General features: G+C 51.0%; 1 protein-coding gene across 1 annotated transcript in view; it reads left to right on the top strand.

The window, feature by feature from the left end:
- The window catches only part of RUFY1 (RUN and FYVE domain containing 1), a 59572-nt gene extending 41559 nt beyond the window's left edge, over positions 1 to 18013 (top strand). The window contains exons 12-18 of the mRNA XM_045999941.1: positions 7757 to 7854; positions 9449 to 9568; positions 10171 to 10300; positions 12330 to 12424; positions 14559 to 14607; positions 15677 to 15754; positions 16807 to 18013. Coding sequence (XP_045855897.1) covers positions 7757 to 7854; positions 9449 to 9568; positions 10171 to 10300; positions 12330 to 12424; positions 14559 to 14607; positions 15677 to 15754; positions 16807 to 16950 — 714 coding nt within the window. The 3' untranslated portion in view covers positions 16951 to 18013. The remainder of the gene's footprint in view (positions 1 to 7756; positions 7855 to 9448; positions 9569 to 10170; positions 10301 to 12329; positions 12425 to 14558; positions 14608 to 15676; positions 15755 to 16806) is intronic.
- The last annotated feature ends 11 nt before the right edge of the window (positions 18014 to 18024 follow it).

Raw genomic sequence — 18024 nt, 5'->3', positions numbered from 1 at the left:
ATGTATAACATTCTGAGTATGTAACAGTTTATATTACGTTGACGGTCTGTTAAGTTTGAACACATTGTAAAAGCACTACATTTTGGGGCACCTGGACAACTCAGTTGGCTCAGCATCTGCCTTTGGCTCAGGTCATGATCCCTGGGTCCTAGGATTGAGCTCCACATTGGTCTTCCTGCTTAGTGGGGAGCCTGCATCTCCCTCTTCCTCTGCCTCTCTCCCTGTTTGTGCTCTTTCTCTCTGTGTGTCAAAGAAATAAGCAAAATCTTTAAAAATAAATATATAAATAAATGTACTACATTTTTACTCCTTTTTATATATATGATGTAATATTCTATATCTTTTTATTTTGTGTATTCCTTAACTACTTTTTGATATAATTGATTGTACTGTTTTGTCTTTTACGCTTTTTACTAGCATTATAAGTAATTGATCTCCTACCTTTATTTTATGTTTGCTTTTGCCAGTAAAGTATTTCCATTTCATAATTGTCTTAGTGTAGTTATGGCCTCCTCTTTTCCACTAAAGAAGCCCCTTTAATATTTCTTGTGAGGCTGGTTTAGGGATGATGAACTCCTTTCACTTCTCTGGAAAACTCCTCTCTCACACCAGATAGAGTACTCTTGGTATAGGATTCTGCCTTTCAGTGCTTTGGAGGCATCGTGCCACTCCCTTCTGGCCTGCAGTTTCTGCTGAAAAATCCACTGATGGCCTAATGTGGTTTCCCTTGTGTGTAACTATTTGCCTTTCTTTTGCTGCTTTTAAGATATCTCTCTGTCATCTTTGCCATTTTAACTATTATGCATCATGGTGTGGACTTCTATTGCTTCATCTTGTTTGGGGCTCTCTTCCTTCCCCCAGGTTAGGTTAGGAAAGTTTTCAGCTGTTATTTCTTCAGTTGAGTTTTCTGCCCCCTTCTCTCCCTCTTTTCCCTCTGGGATATCTACACTGTGGATGTTAGCATGCTTGATGCTGTCCCAAATGTTCCTTGACCTAACCTCTTTTTTTAATTTTGCGGGGGTGGTATTCTTTTTTCTTTTTGCTATTCAACTTGGGTGCTTTCCATTTTCCATCTGTCTTCCAGATCTCTGATCCAGACCTTCTGCATCCTTTAATCTGCTGTTGCCTCTCTCTAGTGTATTTTTATTTCAGTTCTTAATGTTCTTCAACTCTTATTCTTTTCTATAATTTCTCTTTGTTGAAGTTCTTACTGAGTTCATCCACTTTTTTGTCAAGTCCAGTGAACATCTTTATGACCTTGACTTTGAACTCTTTCTCGGGGGATCACTTACCTTCATTTCATTTAGTTCTTTTTCTAAATTTTGTCTTATTCTTTCGTTTGGAATATATTTCTTCGTTTCCTCATTTTGCTTGACTTTCTGTGCTTGTTTCTGTGTATTAGGCAGAGCAGCTACCTCTCCCAGTCTTAAAGGAGTGAGTGGCCTTGTGTAGGACTGTGCCCTGTGTAGTCTGCATGTGCCTGATGTCTTTGGCTGGAACTGTAGCAGGCACATGCTGGGGTTCCCAGGGCACTCCATGGGAGTCTGGAGCTGAGGGGGACAGGGGCCAGGGGGTCCCAAGGTAATCCATAAAGCAAGGGGTTCCTGGCAGAACAGCTGGAGCAGGGGGTGCAGGCTAGGGGGTCCCAGGGTGTTCTGCATAGTGGAAGCCCTGGTGGGATGGCTAGAACTTAGGTGAGTACAGGCCAGGGGGTCCCAAGGTGCTCCACAAGTGGTAGAGGGCCTGGTAGGATACCTGAAGTGAGCACAGACTTGGGGTGGGCAGTGGGTGTCCTGGCAGGTTGTGTAGAGCTGAAGCAGGTGTGGGCCTGGGGTGTCCCAAGGTGCTTTTCACCCATGCTGTGTGGGCAAGACAGCTGGAGCTGTAGCAGGTACCATCCAGGGTTTCCCAGTGTGTGCTGCACTGGGTCCGCCTTGGTGGGACAGTTGGAGCTTGGATGGGCTCAGATGGGAGGGCTGCCTCAAGGGAATGCCTGGGGCTGATGAACGCGAGGGAACTGAGGCTCACTGAGGTGTCAGGCCGGCTAGAATGGCCAGACCGTGCTCCTGTCTGTGCAGTCAAGGTGGAGGGGGTCCATCAACAGTGGTCTTCACCAGCACCTCCCTACCAGGCAAGCATTCCAGCAACTACCCCAGCGCCTGGCAAATGCTCTGGGTTTAGTTCACCCACAGTCTAGTTGCCATTTTAAACTGCAGCTTCTTCCCATGCCCCAGGGCAGACACATCAGCATGCAGGCCCCACAGTGCCATCCTTTCCCATGCACATGCAGCAGCCTCACTGTCTCTCCACCTCTCCTGCCCCTCTCCGGGTGGTCCCCCTGCTGGGGTGAAGACTGCCCTCAGTTCTTAGGGGGAGTCACTATAGGTGCAGGTGAGAGTTTGGTGTGTCTGTGGAGGAGGAGAGTTCAGGGTCTTCCAATGTCACCATCTTAGACCCTCTCTTTGCTTTGATTGTCCTTGCAAGTTAGCAGTAATTACGTGTATAGCGTGAATACTAGGCCCTTACTGGTTCACCTATGGTAGACCTCCTCTCTTCTCTGGAATCTTTTTTTTTTTTTTTTTAGGATTTTATTTATTTATTTGACACAGAAAGAGAGATCAAAAGCAGGCAGAGAGAGGGGGGGAAGCAGGCTCCCCGCCGAGCAGAGAGCCTAATGCGGGCCTCGATCCCAGGACCCTGACACCATGACCTGAGCCAAAGGCAGAGGATTAACCTACTGAGCCACCCAGGCGCCCTCCCTTTTTTTTTTTTTTTTAAGATTTTATTTATTTATTTGTCAGAGAGAGAGCACAGGTAGGCAGAGCAGCAGGCAGAGAGGGAAGCAGGATCCCCGCTGAGCAGGGAGCCCAATGCAGGACTCATCCCAGGACCCTGGAATCATGACCTGAGCCAAAGGCAGATGCTTAACCAACTGAGCCACCCAGGTGTCCCTTTTCTCTGGAATCCTTAAGTCCTTATTTTTGGGATAGTCAGATATGCTGACTTTTCACATTATGGGCTGTGGTTTGGGGATTTTAAGAAGCCCTTTCTCAAGCTTAGGTGGCAAAGACATTCTACGCTAGTTTTATAAACCTGACACAGGTTTTCAATGTCTAGAGTTAAATTTCTTTTACAGCCTTACCGAGGGATCTAGGTGTGGCTTTCTCCATCTAGTTCGCCACTTCAAAACTAGTCCACTCTTCTCACTCTCGTATGTAGTGGACCTGTGTCTGAATTCTATTCTCTGCATCTGTTTGAGTTACCTAATCACCATAGCTTTGTAGTGTGTTTTATATCTAGTCTATTAGTTGGCTATAACAAAGTACCACAGACTGAGTGGCTTGACAGAGCTTCATTGTCTTGAAGTCTGGAGGCCAGGCAACTGCAGCTGGTGTCAGCACAGGGTTGTGGGGAAGATGGTAGCGTGTCTGTCCCCTAGCTCCCGGTGGTTGCTGGCCACTGCTGGCAGACCTTCACTTGCTATGCTCCCCGTGTACATGACTGTGTCCACATTTCCTCTTCTCATAAGGACACAGGTGATACTGGATTAAGGGCCCACCCTAACCTCATCTTAACTAATTATGTCTGCAATGGCCCACTTCCCAAATACAGCCCCACTACGTGGTACTAGGGGCTAGGCCTTCCACATTCGGATTTGGGAGGGATGGAACTCAACCCATTACGGAGGTCAAGCCTGCCCTCCTTGTCCCCTGTTTTGCCCCCTCTTTTTAAGATCAACTTATCTGTTTGTAAACCTTTATTCTTGGTGAAAATTTTAGAATAGTTATGAGGTTCCTTTTAGAAATCAAGCTGAGGGGAGCCTGGGTGGTTTAGTTGGTTGAGCATCTGACTTGATTTTGGCTCAGGTCATGATTTCAGGGTCATGGGATCAAGTCCCAAGCTTGGCAGGGAGTCTGCTTCGGATTCTCTCTCTCTCCCTCTCCCCCACCCCGCCCCACTGGCACACACACGCTATCGCTCTCTCTCTCTAAAATAAAATTTTTAATAAAAATTAAAAATAAACGGGCGTCTAGGTGGCTCAGTGGTTAAAGCCTCTGCCTTCGGCTTAGGTCATGGTCTCAGGGTCCTGGAATCGAGCCCTGCGTCGGGCTCTCTGCTCGGCGGGGAGCCTGCTTCTCCCCTCTCTCTCTGCCTGCTTGTGATCTCTGTCTGCCAAATAAATAAATAAATAAATAATCTTTTTTTTTTTTTTTTTTTTTTTTAAGAAAATTAAAAATAAAAACCCAGCTGGAGCAAGCTGGGATCAGTCCCCAGACAGAGGCAATATGAGCAGCGGGGGGAGGGCCGGACTAGAGCAGAGGCCGGGATCCAGGTAGCAGGTCCCAGGCTAAATTTATTAAAACAAAACAAAACACAAATGGATTTCCTAAATGGGGTTACATTGGATTTATAGGTTAACTTGAGAAAAAATTTACCTCTATAGCATATAAAGTTATTCCATCCAAGAGAATGGGGTGGATTTCGTTTAGTCAAATAATTCTTTTTTCTCTTTTTTGTCCTTTTTACTGGGTAAGAGTCTTGCATTTTCTCCAGGTGAGTTCCCATATAGTAGTCCTGTTGCTTATGTGACCAGTGCCTTATTTTGGCTTCATCATCTGGTCAGGTCTTACTGGTATAGAAAAGAACTTGTGTGTTTGCAGGCCTGATCTTCTGTTAGCCGCCTTGCACACCACCAGGGCTGATAGTTCCTCACTTGATCCTCCTGCCTTTAGGTGTGATTGATCACATCATTGGCAAATAGAGTTTAATCTCTTTACCCTCAATTTTTGTTTCTTAGAGCATTGGCTGGGCTTTCTAAGACTGCATTACACAGTGGCAGAAACAGTGAGCAAACTTGTGGTCCAGCTCTTAAAAGAATTGCATCTAAGTTTCTCCATTAGCTGTGTGCTTGCTCCATGTTCGCTGTGTGATCCTCAGTGAGGTTAAGGAACATAACTTCTGTTTCTTGTTTGCTTAGAAATTTTATCATGCCCCAGTATTGAATTTATTAAATGTTTTTTTCCCTTATATTGTATCTATTTTGTTGTTGTTTTTAAGATTTTATTTATTTATTTGAGACAAAGAGAGAGCACAAGCAGGGGGAATGGTAGAGGGAGAGGGAAGCAGATTCCTACTGAGCAGGGAGCCCGATGCAGGGCTGGATTGCAGGACCCTGGAATCATGACCCAAGCCGAAGGCAGACACTTAACTGACTGAGCCACCCAGGTGCCTCACTGTATCTACTTTGATAATCATATTCTTTTTTTTTCCTTTTATTTGTGTTGTAATTTATATTGATTAATATTCCTGGAATCCTACTTGATTATGATATTTTAAATATACCCTTGATGCTATTAGCTAATATTTTATATAGAATACATTAGTTTATATTTGAGATGGACTTCTAGTTACCTTTCCTCTTACTAACCTTATTTGCCTTCAAAATCAAGGGTAGGCTGGCACTGTGAGCTTTCGTGCTCTCTCGAAGTTCTCTTTCTCTGGAGTAATTCATACGAGGTAGCAAGGGTCTAGTCTCAAAACGTTTTGAAAACCCACCTGTGTTATAGGATTCACCTGGTCTGAGTCTTTGGGAGCAGGGGGTCTTTGATGAGCATCTCCGGTTATTGAATGCTCACTGACCTACTTGTGCATTCTGTCTCTTCTCAGGAGAATTTGGTGTATTTTTCCCAAAATGTATCTTTTTAGGTTCTCAAATATTTTAGTTCATAGTTGTTGATAATGTTCTTTTACAACGGTTTCAAAACTCTTTCGTGCAAGATTTCCTTACTTGCATTTTCTGTTATCTTTATTCTTGCCAGAAGTGTGTCTTCTCTAATAATCTTTTCAGAGAGCCACCTTTTTCCCCTAATACTCTGCACTGTTGATTGATGTCTTTTGTTGATTTCCCGCCTTCCTTTTTTTTATATTCTTTCTGATTTCTTTGGGTTTTCTTTTTTTTTTTTTTTAAGATTTTATTTATTTATTTGATAGAGATACAGCTAGAGAGAGAACACAAGCAAGGGGAGTGGGAGAGGGAGAAGCAGGCTCCCTGCTGAGCCAAAAGCCCAAAGCAGGACTCTATCCCAGGACCCCAGGATCATGACCTGAGCCAAAGGCAGACGCGCAGCCACTGAGCCACCCAGGAGAGCCTTCTTTGGGTTTCCTCTCTAGTTCCTTTTTGGCTGTTGCAATGCATGCTTAGCTCATCTGTTTTAGCTTCCCCCCTAAAAATAAAAAATGTCATTTGGGGGTGCCTGGTGGGCTCAGTAGAACATGTGACTCCTAATCTCAGGGTCATACCAGCGGGAAGAGTTTACTTAAAAAATAAAAATAGGGGCGCCTGGGTGGCTCAGTGGGTTAAGCCGCTGCCTTCGGCTCAGGTCATGGTCTCAGGGTCCTGCGATCGAGCCCCGCATCGGGCTCTCTGCTCCGCAGGGAGCCTGCTTCCCCCTCTCTCTCTGCCTGCTGCTCTACTTGTGATCTCTCTCTCTCTAAAAAAAATAAATAAATAAATAAATAAATAAATAAATAAATAACAGAAATGCTATTTAAAGTTAAAAATTACCTGCAAATGCTAATTTAGACATCGTCCTCAAATTTTAACAAAAATATCATCGAAGAAGCACATTTTTCACATCTTAGCATCTCTAAAACCTAGATGCACCTCACAGTCAATGCCTGACATGTTCCAGGTAACAGGTTTTTCTTTCTTAGTGGTGTAGAAAATTAAGACACACCTTACATGCGTCTTCAGTACCATACAGTATTGCATAGTGTTTTCATTAGCTTTTACCTCTGAGTATTTCATAATCCTTCCTCTGGTTTATATTTTTAGCTCAGTAGCTTTAGTAATACGCCATTTAGTTTTGTTAACAAGATACGAGTTGTTTTTAGTCATTCTTTCGTTGTTAATGTCGAATTGTATCACATTACTGTCCAAGAATACATTTTCTTGGGAATTTATTAGGACTTCCTTCTGTCTTCAGCCTTTCTGTACCCTTTTCTTTTAAAAGAGTCTCTTATAGACACACAGGAACATGGTGCTTTTTGCCCTGCCTGGTCCCTCAGTACCTGCATTGGCTTAAACCCTGGATTCAGAAGTCACATAGTCTCAGGTGTGAACGTGCTACCCCATGCATGTGCACCAGTCTCCCCACCCGGCGTTCTCTCTGACCCTCCCTTTGCCTACAGAAGGGGGGCTAGTGACCCCTGCCAGGGCTGGAGAACTCACATGTGCGCTGGGCATGTGGGAACAGCTCAGTGACACTGTCAGATCCCACTCTGAAGTTCCTTTTTGAAAAGGAACACAGAGGGGCACCTGGGTGGCTCAGTGGGTTAAGCCTCTGCCTTTGGCTCAGGTCATGATCTCTGGGTCCTGGGATTGAGCCCTGGTCGGGCTCTCTGCTCAGCAGGGAGCCTGCTTCCCCACCCACCCACCCCATCTCTGTCTGCCTCTCTGCCTACTTGTGATCTCTCCTTCTGTGTGTCAAATAAATAAAATCTTAAAAAAAAAAATGGAACATGGACCTTTCATAGAGGAGAGCTCACTACTTCCTTCTGCTCCTTTCTTTCTGTTGATAAAACTGGGCACTTCAACCCAGTTTGTCTTCCAGGGCTGTCAGGGAGAGCAGCAACTAATGAAATGCTCCTCAAAGTGCTGTGAAAGTACAGGGTGAAATCATACCTGCTCATAATCCTGAGCAGGTAAGGCGGTGAGGGAGTGGCAGAGTGTGACCCCTTTGCCTTGCCTTGGCAGAGTGCAGAGAGCTGTTTACAGCAGAAGGATGAAGCCATCACATCTTTTGAAGAAAAAAACAACCAAGTTATGTCCAGCATGAAACAGATGGAAGAAAGGTAATTAGTCCCCCTGACAGATACTCCCTAGAAGGTAGGGATATTCTCTGGACCTGGACCGTCTCTCAGAAGTACAGACAGCTTGGGGTGATGGTCCTTTGGGATCCTAGTCTTGCTGAAAGGGGCTGATTCCCAGCGCTAAGTGTGTATTCCCGTAAACAACTTTTGGGTTCCTGTATCATATCGTAGTTGGGATCATACCGATACAGTGAGGTCCTTATCACGGTCACATTTCCACATCAGTCAGAAGTGGATCACAAGAGTCTGAAAACAGACTCACATGAATATGGCAACTGATTTTCTTACAAAGGTGCAAAGGCGGTTCAGCAAAGCAAGGAAAGTCTCTTTAATGATGTTGGAACAGTCAGACGTTCATAAGCAAAAAAATATGAATCTCACTCTATATCTCATGCCTTATAAAAAATTAATTGAAAATGGATCATAGGTCTAAATGGGAAACTTAAAATTTCGAACTTTTAGAAGAAAATGTAGGAGAAAATGTTTGTGCCCTTGGGTTAGTCAAAAAGATCTTAGATGTGACATGAAAGCCTGGGGTCGATGGGAGAAAAAATTGATAAATTGGACTTTATCAAAACCTGAAACCTTTGTTCTGTGAAAGACACGGTTAAGAGAATAAAAAGACCAGTTACAGTTTGGGAGAAAACTTTTGCAGATGACATAACTGACAAAGTACTTGTATCCAGAATGTATAAAGAGCTCTCAGAACTCAGCAAACAATCCAGTTTAAAAATGGACAAAAGGCTTGAACAGACACCTCCCCAAAGAGGACATACGGACGGCAAACCAGCACACAAAAACGTTCAGTATCTCCAGCCAGCAGGGACGTGCGTGTTACAGTTACGGCGGGGGCTGCTGCGCACCTATTAGAACAGCTAAGCGTCTCTTCAGCGACAGCACTGAATGCTGACGGAGCTCCAGAGTGACCAGAACGCCCCTGCAGTACCGACGGGACTACCAAATGGTACAGCCACCCTGGAGAACAGTCTCTTAGACATCCCCTTACCAGAGGACCCCACAGCCCCTTCCTGGGTGTGTGCCCTAGAAGAGTGAAGGCTGATGTTCACACACAGGTTTAGAGCAGGTCTGTTCATTGGATTACCAAAACTAGAAGCGAATTGGATGTCTTTCATCGCTGAAGGAGGAACAACCTGGCACCCTATACCATGAAGTAGTACTCGGCCATCGGAAGGAATGAGCCACCGACACAAACCTGGAGTGACCTCAGAGACCGTGCTGAGCAAAAGAAGCCAGGCTCAAGAGGTTGTATGAGGCATAATTCCATTTCTAGGACGTTCTTGAACAGACAAAGCCATGGTATCAGCACCGCAGTGGTTGCCGGGGTTTAGGGGTGACTCCAGAGGGCAGCCCTAGGGAGCTTTCCTGCTAAGGGCGCTGTTGTCTCCAGATGGCTCCTGGCCGCTGCGGTGGTTACACGAGTCTATCCGTGCGCTAAAAACTCGGAACAGTTTTGCTGTGTGTGTATCTCAAACCCTAGCCACAGGAATGTGAACAGATGCTGCCCTCAGCCTCGAGGGTAGCTCCTTTCTCACACCGACCTGGTTCTTGGGTGCAGGTTACAGCTCTCAGAGAGGGCGCGGCGCGGGGCGGAGGAGCGGAGCCACAAGCTGCAGCAGGAGCTGGGCGGCCGGACGTGCGCGCTGCAGCAGCAGCTCTCCCAGCTGCACGAGCAGTGGTAGGCGGGGCCGGGCGGGGGTGGGGGGGCGGAGGCAGCTCCCTATTGGGCACAGGCCCAGTCCCTCCTGAGCTTACCCCTCCAGAGGCTGGAATCAGGCTGTGTGTCAGTGTCCCCCTTTTTTAAGTGAGAGTGCTGGTTCAGGGCGCTCGGGAACGTCCCAGGGCCTCTCAGCTGGTGAGAGGAGTGCGGGAGCTTTCTCCCACCCCCACCCCCGGCCCTCCAGTGGGAGCTCTCTCTGGCTTGGAAAAAGCAGAAGACATTTTGCAGTCTCTCTCCCCTCAGGTCTCCACCTTGGTAGAGGACCCCCTGCTGTGGTCCTAAGTGTTTGGAGGCCCTTCTCCTTTGTCTGCTGACGTGCTATCGAGTGCATGCCCACCCTGCTCCCCTGATGGGGTCCTGGTCTTCCCTCTGGAGGGGCAGGTGGCCCTGCGGGAGAGAGAGCCTGGGTTCCCTGCTCGCGTGACGGGTTTAGGTGCATGTGTGGCACTTCTGATTCCTGTCAATGCCCCATTTCCCGGGCAGAGAACTGGGTTAGACATTGTGCATTTTCCATGCACCTCTCCCACTAAGACTAACTCGAGTTCATTTTGGGAAAACAGCTCGAGTCTAGAGAAAGAGTTGAAATCAGAAAAAGAGCAGAGACAGGCTCTTCAGCGAGAATTACAGCAGGAGAAAGACACTTCCTCTCTACTCCGAGCGGAACTGCAGCAAGTGGAAGGATTAAAAAAGGTAAGGCAGCTGTCGGGGGAAGGAAAGAGCTGCTGGCATCTCCAGGAGCCCCCGGCCACACGGAGACCCCTCAGCACAGCCAGAGCCACCCTGTGGAGCCTCTGCTCGAGGCAGATGGTGCGTGCACACCAGCCACTCGGGGAGCAGTGCAGTGGGGAGAATAAAACAGGGAGACACCCCGCAGTGCGGCCGTGGCCAGGGAACCGTGCCAGGGAGGCCGAGTTGAGGGACGAGCAAGGGCCAGCTGTGTGGAGAGGCGAGCAAAGGATGGCTCAGGCAGACTGCAGGAAGCATGAGGGTCTGTCACAGTAAAGGAGCAAAGAGCAGGGCCAAGAGGCCGAGTTGTGGCGCACAAAGGAGGGAGGCATTGGGAGCTGCCGCCTCGACCGGGCAGACTTGATTGCGGACCCCCGAAGACATGCAAAGAGATTTGGATCTTCTCCGGAGCTCAGTAGGAAGCTAGCGGAGCTGGTTCGTTTTAGGACAGTCCACCAGCTCCTGGGGGCGGGGGTAGGGGGCTCACAAGAGGGGAGCAGTAAGCACAGGCGCTTTCCAACGAGTGCCAGTCCACACCTTCCCTCAGAGTGACTTGGCCACTCTGCCGAGGGTCGGGTATCCTGGTTCCCCAGAGCCATCTGGTCCTGGGCCACCACTGGGAAGCCAAGTGAACCAAAAGCCTCCCTCTCCCCTAGACGAGACCCGAGTCTCGTCTCTCCCTGGAGTCACCTCGGTCCTCTGGGGAAGGCGAGGCCTGGAACCGGTGGCAAAGCTTCAGAGAGTGCGAGGGGGTTGGGGACCCAGAGTGGCACCTTGGTCTGCTCACAGAACTAGGCCTCCCTGGGAACCCAGGCAGGCTGCAGGGTCTCCCCTGAAGGCAGGAGGTGTCCACAGTGCTGGCAGGAGCTGGCTTCGGCCTGGGCTGCCCCGGAGTGTGTCTGGCCTCCGCAGCTTCTCCTAGTGGGACCGGCACGCCATCCACACACCTGCGGAGGCTCCTCGGCGATGACGTTGTGTTGAACATGGTGGTGGGTACAGCTGCATGGTCTGAATGGGCGCACAAAGAGCCTTTGATCCTGTGGGAACATGTCTAATAGCCCCTCCCGGGGGAGCCCAGTGGGCCACGGGTGGAGACCACTGGGGAGGTGGGGAGATGTGCCTCAAGAGCTCTCAGTCTCTGAGGGGAGGAAAAATGGAGGGCAGAAGAGGACTTCTAGAAAGTTCTGCATCTTGCCTCCTTTATTCCACTTCAAAATTCCACTTTGGTCAAAGATTTGAATTGTACCCCCCCCCGCCTCACTCCCGCACCCACACTTAAGTACACGCATGAGAAACAACACATGTGACGTCATCAGGGTGCCCTTGTGTTCCTGTGTCACCAGGCTCGGGGGCAGAAACCTTAGGGGGCAGTTGGGAGGGATGTGTCCACCACTCAGGCCTAAGCCCTGTTGCTACCTCTCATCAGCCCTGAACCCCAAATCACTGTCCTGGGTCTTTGTCAGGGCCCTCGCCAGCTTTGTGTCCTCAAGGGTCACTGGCCCCAGATTACAGTGTTTATCAGCATGTGAGCTTCACTTCCCACACACGCTCGTGATCTCAGTGCATGAGCTCCCACATCCTGGCCTTCATCAGCCTCGTTCGTTCATTCTCAAGTTTCAACCAGCCGTTTCCAAAACGTTTATTCAAATGAGCCTTCACTGTGCAGGTGTCCCCCACTTCCACATAAGGCTCCTCTGTGCATGTTCTGAAGCCGTTCTGTTTACACAGCCTTTTAATAGCAACTCAGGCAAGGGTTTCGTCATCCTGTGCAGGTGGCTGCTTTACACGTATCTGTTCTCCTGTCCTATGTTACTGTCCCTTCTGCAGGTGCCCATTCGTGGAGAAACAGACTAGTGAGAAGTAATTCATGAAATAACCCCAGCTCGAATGAGATTAACACAACAAAAACTGCTTTTTGCTCTTGAAAAACATTCTGACCTGCTTGTCACTGCAATTACATGAGTGTGTCAGGCCTCTGGTTGGTTCATTTTAGGAGCTGCGGGAGCTCCAGGACGAGAAGGCGGAGTTGCAGAAGGTTTGTGACGAGCAGGAACAAGCCCTCCAGGAAATGGGCCTGCACCTCAGCCAGTAAGAAGCCCAGCCCCCTCCCCTGCGACCTGCATCATGACTGCTGGGCCTGGCCCCTGCCCGGAATCACATCAGCCTGCCCACCAGTCCCCAAACCAAGTTCTGCTGTCCGGGGTGGTGGGGGTTGTGTCAGGCAGGAGGCCGGCCAAGTGTTCGAGGGCCACCCCCCAGGAAAGTGAGGCCTTGGAGACAAAGTGCCAGTCGAACTAATGAATTAGGAAGTCCATTCTAGTGAGCCCTCCTGTTTACTAGATCAGCCAGTAAGGTCCTAGGCGAGTCGGGATGGCGGCGGGGTGCTCACTGGGCCCATGGTCAGATGGGGGGGCTTCCACCTGCTGTAGTGGAAGCAGTCACCACCTCCCCTTCTGGATAATTGTGCCCACCAGCATCTGTCTGTCTGTCCTGCTGGGTGCTGCTGAAAGAGCACAGACCTTGGTCCTTGTCTCTCCTTTGACCTGACAGCTCTCTGCCCTGGGGTTCCCATCCTGCCAGGTTGCTCTGGCCGGTCCGATAGGTTACACTGCAGGTTGTAGAATTTGCCCATTTGTTTGATGTTTGTGTTTTCAAAGCCACTGGGGAGCTTTATTCTCCTTAGGAGTCAGGACTCCTGCTTGCAGAGGGACAGAAATCCAACTCATACTGTCTCAAGGCAAAAAAAGCCACTGGGACTCAGTCTGTCCCTCCTCCTCTGCCATCCTGTCTGCTGCTCCCTCCCCGGTGGCTGGCCCCCAGCAGAGTCCTGTTCTGGCTCCTGCCCCAAACACAGTGACTGGAGAGATGGGGGTCCTGTGGGAGCCTGTGACCAGAAGAGGTTCAGACACGGGGACCAACAGAGAAGTGGCTAGAGACACGATGCAGCAGCACGCGTATCAGTCAGACTGGGCTGGGCTTGTGTCAAGGACTGTGACGTGGGCGGGGATCCCCAAGGAGCTTTTTTGATGCTTCCTCCCTGCCTCATGCTCTCTCCTCTCCATCTTGCAAGCCAGCACCAGGTGACAGGACAGGGCTCTCCTCAGATCCCTCAACCAGCTAGACGCAGCTGCCCAGTTTCTGTCTGGGCAGCATCTGGATCCTTCCCAGGTTGTGTTTTCCAGGGACCTGCCTGCACATTCAGGCTGCCATCTCAACCTGGGGTCCTCTGGTGTCTCCCCCGAGGCAGCGTCTAGTCCTGTCAGGCTGCAGGCCTTTCTCTGAGCTGCTCGGGGCGGACCAAAGGTCCTGATGCTCAGTTTCCCAGTCCTCGCCTGGAAGTCTTATCTGTGTCTCAGAGCCCTGCTACTTTGACCCTTCGATTGATCCAGTGACAGTTTAGGCTGACGTCACCCAGACTGCAAATATATAAAGTTTGCGTTTTCTCTGGTTTAATTCTGCCAGTGTAGACCATGCTCAGGCCTGTGTTGTAGGTGGACAGTAAGGAATTATTCTTTCCCTAACAAGAACGGAGCAAGAACAAGTGAGCCTGTCATCAGAGCAGAACTGTTCTAGGAGCAGGCAGCCCAAAAGGGGCCGGGGGAGCCCTGCAGATTTGGGTGCCTGCTATAGGGGAGCCCCCGCAGCCCCTTTAGGACATGTCCCACGCAGGAATGGTGGCCCAGAGAAGCCAGGAACCTGATTTTTAGTAAATTATTGCTAATATTTAAAGATTTTATTTACCTATTTGACAGCAAGGAGGGAACACAAGCAGGGGAGCAGGGGGATCGGCAGAGGGAGAAGCAGACTCTCCGCTGAGCAGGGAGCCTGACATGGGGCTCCATCCCAGGACCTCAGGATCACGACCTAAGCCGAAGGCAGACATCTAACAAAGCCACCCAGGCATCCCTTCCAGTTTTTAAATGGTTGTAACTACTTCAAAGTCTTTTTAAACCTTGCAGCCTCAACAGTCTGTCTTGGGACCCCGTTTGGTCCACAGGCTCCGCCTCAGAGAGCAGCAGATGTGAGCCAACATGATGAGGTGACTCTGGGATGGTAAAAGGCAGAAAGCATGTTCTGGAACAGCTCCTGTGCGGGGCTGCTCTGTCCTGCTCCCGGTCACCCTCCCCAAGCCAGCTAGTCAGGCAGTGGCAGTGGGCTTACCGAGTTCAAGAGTCTCTCACAGCCATAAATCATCTTTTTTTTTTTTTTTTTTTTTTTTTAGGTCAAAGCTTAAGATGGAAGACATCAAAGAAGTGAACAAGGCGCTGAAGGTACTGGATTATTAACCCTTTCGGCCTCAGAACCCCCTGCCCCCGGCTTAGAGAGCTCACGCTAATGCCCCAGGTGCCCGGGTTCTCCGGAGTCAGGGGAGGGTGTGCCCCAGAGGCATCCAAAAATGCTGCTCAGAGACATGGGACCCAGGGACGGGCGGCACTGACAGCGGCAGGGCCCAGCTGGGAGCCTTGGTGCTGATTCCGGCCCCTTGGCCCTAGTTGGGACAGTAGGCCTAGGTCACAGGTGCCCAAGTGAAGGGAGCAAAGAGTGGCCAAAGAAACCCAGGGATTTTGAAACAGGGAGCATGAGACCTCTCCCTGCAGGTGAGGGGCCCATTGGCGAGGATGCCTGCCACCCAGGGAGAGTGGGAACGTGTGGACCAGGTGACCCGGTGCAGGCACCAGACTGGCCCGCTGGGGGTGCAGACAGGAGAGGAGGAGGGGGCAGTTTAAAGAGGAGGGACAGGCGAGTCTGCTCTCCGCTGGATCAGAGACCCTAGCGCCCGCCCGGTCGGGGACGGTGGACTGTCCTAGCCACTTACAGTGGCCTGGACGTGAACTTGGCTGCACTCGCGTCCCCTGCCTTGTACCTGGAAAACTCCTTGAACGGAACTGCTGTGAGCAGCATGTTTTCCATCCCTGCCCTGCCCAGATGTGTCAGACAGTGACAGCCAGCAGCACCACAGGGATGAGCTGTCGGGCCTTGCATAAGGTCACTCTGTCACCAGGAAGGTGATGGCCGCCAGATGCCAAGGAGCCAGAAAAGCTTATCAGGCCTTTGGCCCCTTTGAGCGCCCAGTCCCTCCGGCTGAGTACATGGCCCATCCTCTGTCCTTTAGAAAGCTCTGCAGAGCCTCAGGTCCCACCTCCCCACATTGTGCTGAGGGGTGGGGGCTTAGCATGTGGACCAGGGCCTCCCAGGCCTCCCCCCACCCCCACCTCCAGTCTGCAGCAGCAGAGCTCCAGCCCCTCAAAAGACCCTGATGGTGGGCAGTGAGAACATGGCTACGGGGCTGTCAGGAGCCGAGCTGGAAAATGGAATTCTGTTGTGGTCTTTCCCCCGCAGGGCCATACCTGGCTGAAGGATGACGAAGCCACGCACTGTAAGCAGTGTGAAAAGGAGTTCTCCATCTCCCGGAGGAAGGTACGTGGGGTGGCTCTGCACCAGCTCCCACACGGCCTCCCCTTCCACCCTTTCCCGGGGCCACTGCATGACCATGGCACTCGCTGGTTTGCTGGGCTGGCCCACACAGATGGCGTCCCAGCTTGTCCGTCCTTTCAAGGATGAGATTTCTTTGGGAGTTGGGGCTGCTCACGTACAGAACATGAAGGTTCATTGTCAGCAACAGGACCAAAACCTGGTTCAATTAGGCAAAAACAATCCAGAGAGAACCTGTAGTTGATGGGTCTCGGGACAGGCATCCACGTGGCACCTAGAGCTCCCTGGCAACCTGGGCAGGGCCCGTTCCCACAGGGCCTCGGCCTCTGCCTTCCGGTTCCAGAGCAGGAGGTCCTGCACCTGGCCTTTGGGGCATTGATGGACCAGCTGGGCAGGACAGGAGCAGGACACGGATACCTAGCAAAATTGGAAACCTGTACAGCCCAAAGTACCCTACCCCCCACCGTGTGGCTGTGCATTTTCCCCCGTCTGCGTCTCATCAGGCCTCTCTGGAAAAGAAGGAAAACTCCCCTGTCCTGGCCTGTGCCTCACAGTAGGTCCAGAGGTGAAGACTGCCCTCCTGAGGCGGCCTTGAGATCAGGCCCTTGCCCAAGACCTGCTGAAGGTTGGGGCCTCACAGTCCCCACACCTGAATGGCCCAGCCAGGAACCTGCTACTGGCCAGTTGGCAGAAGCTACGTGGACGCTTGCCTCCACCTTGTCTCCTCCATGCCCAAGGCTTCTGCAGCACCTGCACAAAACCAGCCTCGCCCAGCAGGAGGCACTGGCCACGGAAACTTGAGTTTCCAGCAGGCGCAGGGATGACAGGGAGTTAAGCAGGGCTCTTCATGCAGCAGCTCGGGGAAGACGCATTTTAGGGCCTTAACCACACACCCTCCACCCACGCTCTACATGGGGGAGCCAAAGTCTACAGGGACCCCTTACCGATGGACCCCAGCTTCTTGGGGAAGGATTCTAAGGGCGTTAGGCAAACAGAGGCGCCTGGCCCACCCTGACTGCCCGTCTTGTGTCCTCCAGCACCACTGCCGCCACTGTGGCCACATCTTCTGCAACACGTGCTCCAGCAACGAGCTGGCCCTGCCCTCCTACCCCAGGCCGGTGCGCGTCTGCGACAGCTGCCACACCCTGCTCCTGCAGCGCTGCTCCTCCACCGGCTCCTGAGCGTCAGAGGGGGTCCCCGGGGACTGAGGGGCTGACGGGGGCTGGGCAGGTCTGCTGCCAGAGGAAATCGCAAGAAGGACTCCACTCCTCGCAGGGTCTGCCAGGGAGGCACGTACCTTTCCAGAGCGTCTGGATCGAAACTCTTCCTTCTCTCTTGGCCGCATCACCAGCTAGACTCCCACGTAACTTCAGGATTTTGCTACTGTCATTTTTCACTTTCCACACAGTTGAGCGGTTTTCCAGCAGTTGCACTAGTATAGTGAGCACCCCATGCCCCCCCCCACACACACACTGTGCCTTCCCTGCTCCCAAGTCTGGCCGTGTCACAATGCATCTCAAGATCTATAATAAAATCCTTTATTTTTCACTCTGGTGCAGAAAATGTCAGCCTCTGCAGGAGGCCTCAGACCCACCCCGTGTCCCCCATGTCAGGACAGGCCATTACCTCCACCAGTAGGCACAGAGGAAGTGAGCTTACCCCGCTCGGCTCGGAAGGTGTTCCTTTAGCCACAGGAAGCTGACCCAGAGGACAGAGCTTCGTCTAGCGCACTCCAGGTGGAGATACCTGTGGGAAGCACCTGCCAGGCAGCCATTTTTCCAAGCAGTGCTGGGACAGGCACTGGTCAGCTCTGGAAACAAGACTCCACGCATGCTCACCCCCACCTGACAGGTCCAGGTCTTGAATGTTCAGGTGAAGAAACCAAAACTAATGCCATAGTGCTGTCCAGACTAGTCTGTCCATCTGCGGAGCCCTTGGTGAACTCCCCTTGCTCACTGCCCAGTGCCTCACTCCGTGGGCTTTGACCCGCCGCCTGGCTCAGGGAGGTTAGGTCCCAGGATCTGCAGGCCCAACTCCAAAGCCATGTTCCTTCCGGGCTGGTTTTCCCATCGAAGCAGGAAGAACATGGCATTAAGAGCAGCTGCCAGAGGCCCCCTCTCCCCTTCCATCACTTCCTCTAAGCAGCTTTTTAAATCTCATCCAGGACTCAGCTTTTCCAAAAATGCTTATCGTGCTGCTGCACTGCCCCCACCTGGTCTAGCAGTAGAAGTCAGTACCTTGTTTTCAGTGCACCC

Source organism: Meles meles, chromosome 3 (genome assembly GCF_922984935.1).
Source record: "Meles meles chromosome 3, mMelMel3.1 paternal haplotype, whole genome shotgun sequence".
NCBI lineage: Eukaryota > Metazoa > Chordata > Mammalia > Carnivora > Mustelidae > Meles > Meles meles.
Note: the sequence above shows the minus strand (reverse complement) of the source record. Positions and strands in the feature narration are given on the sequence as shown.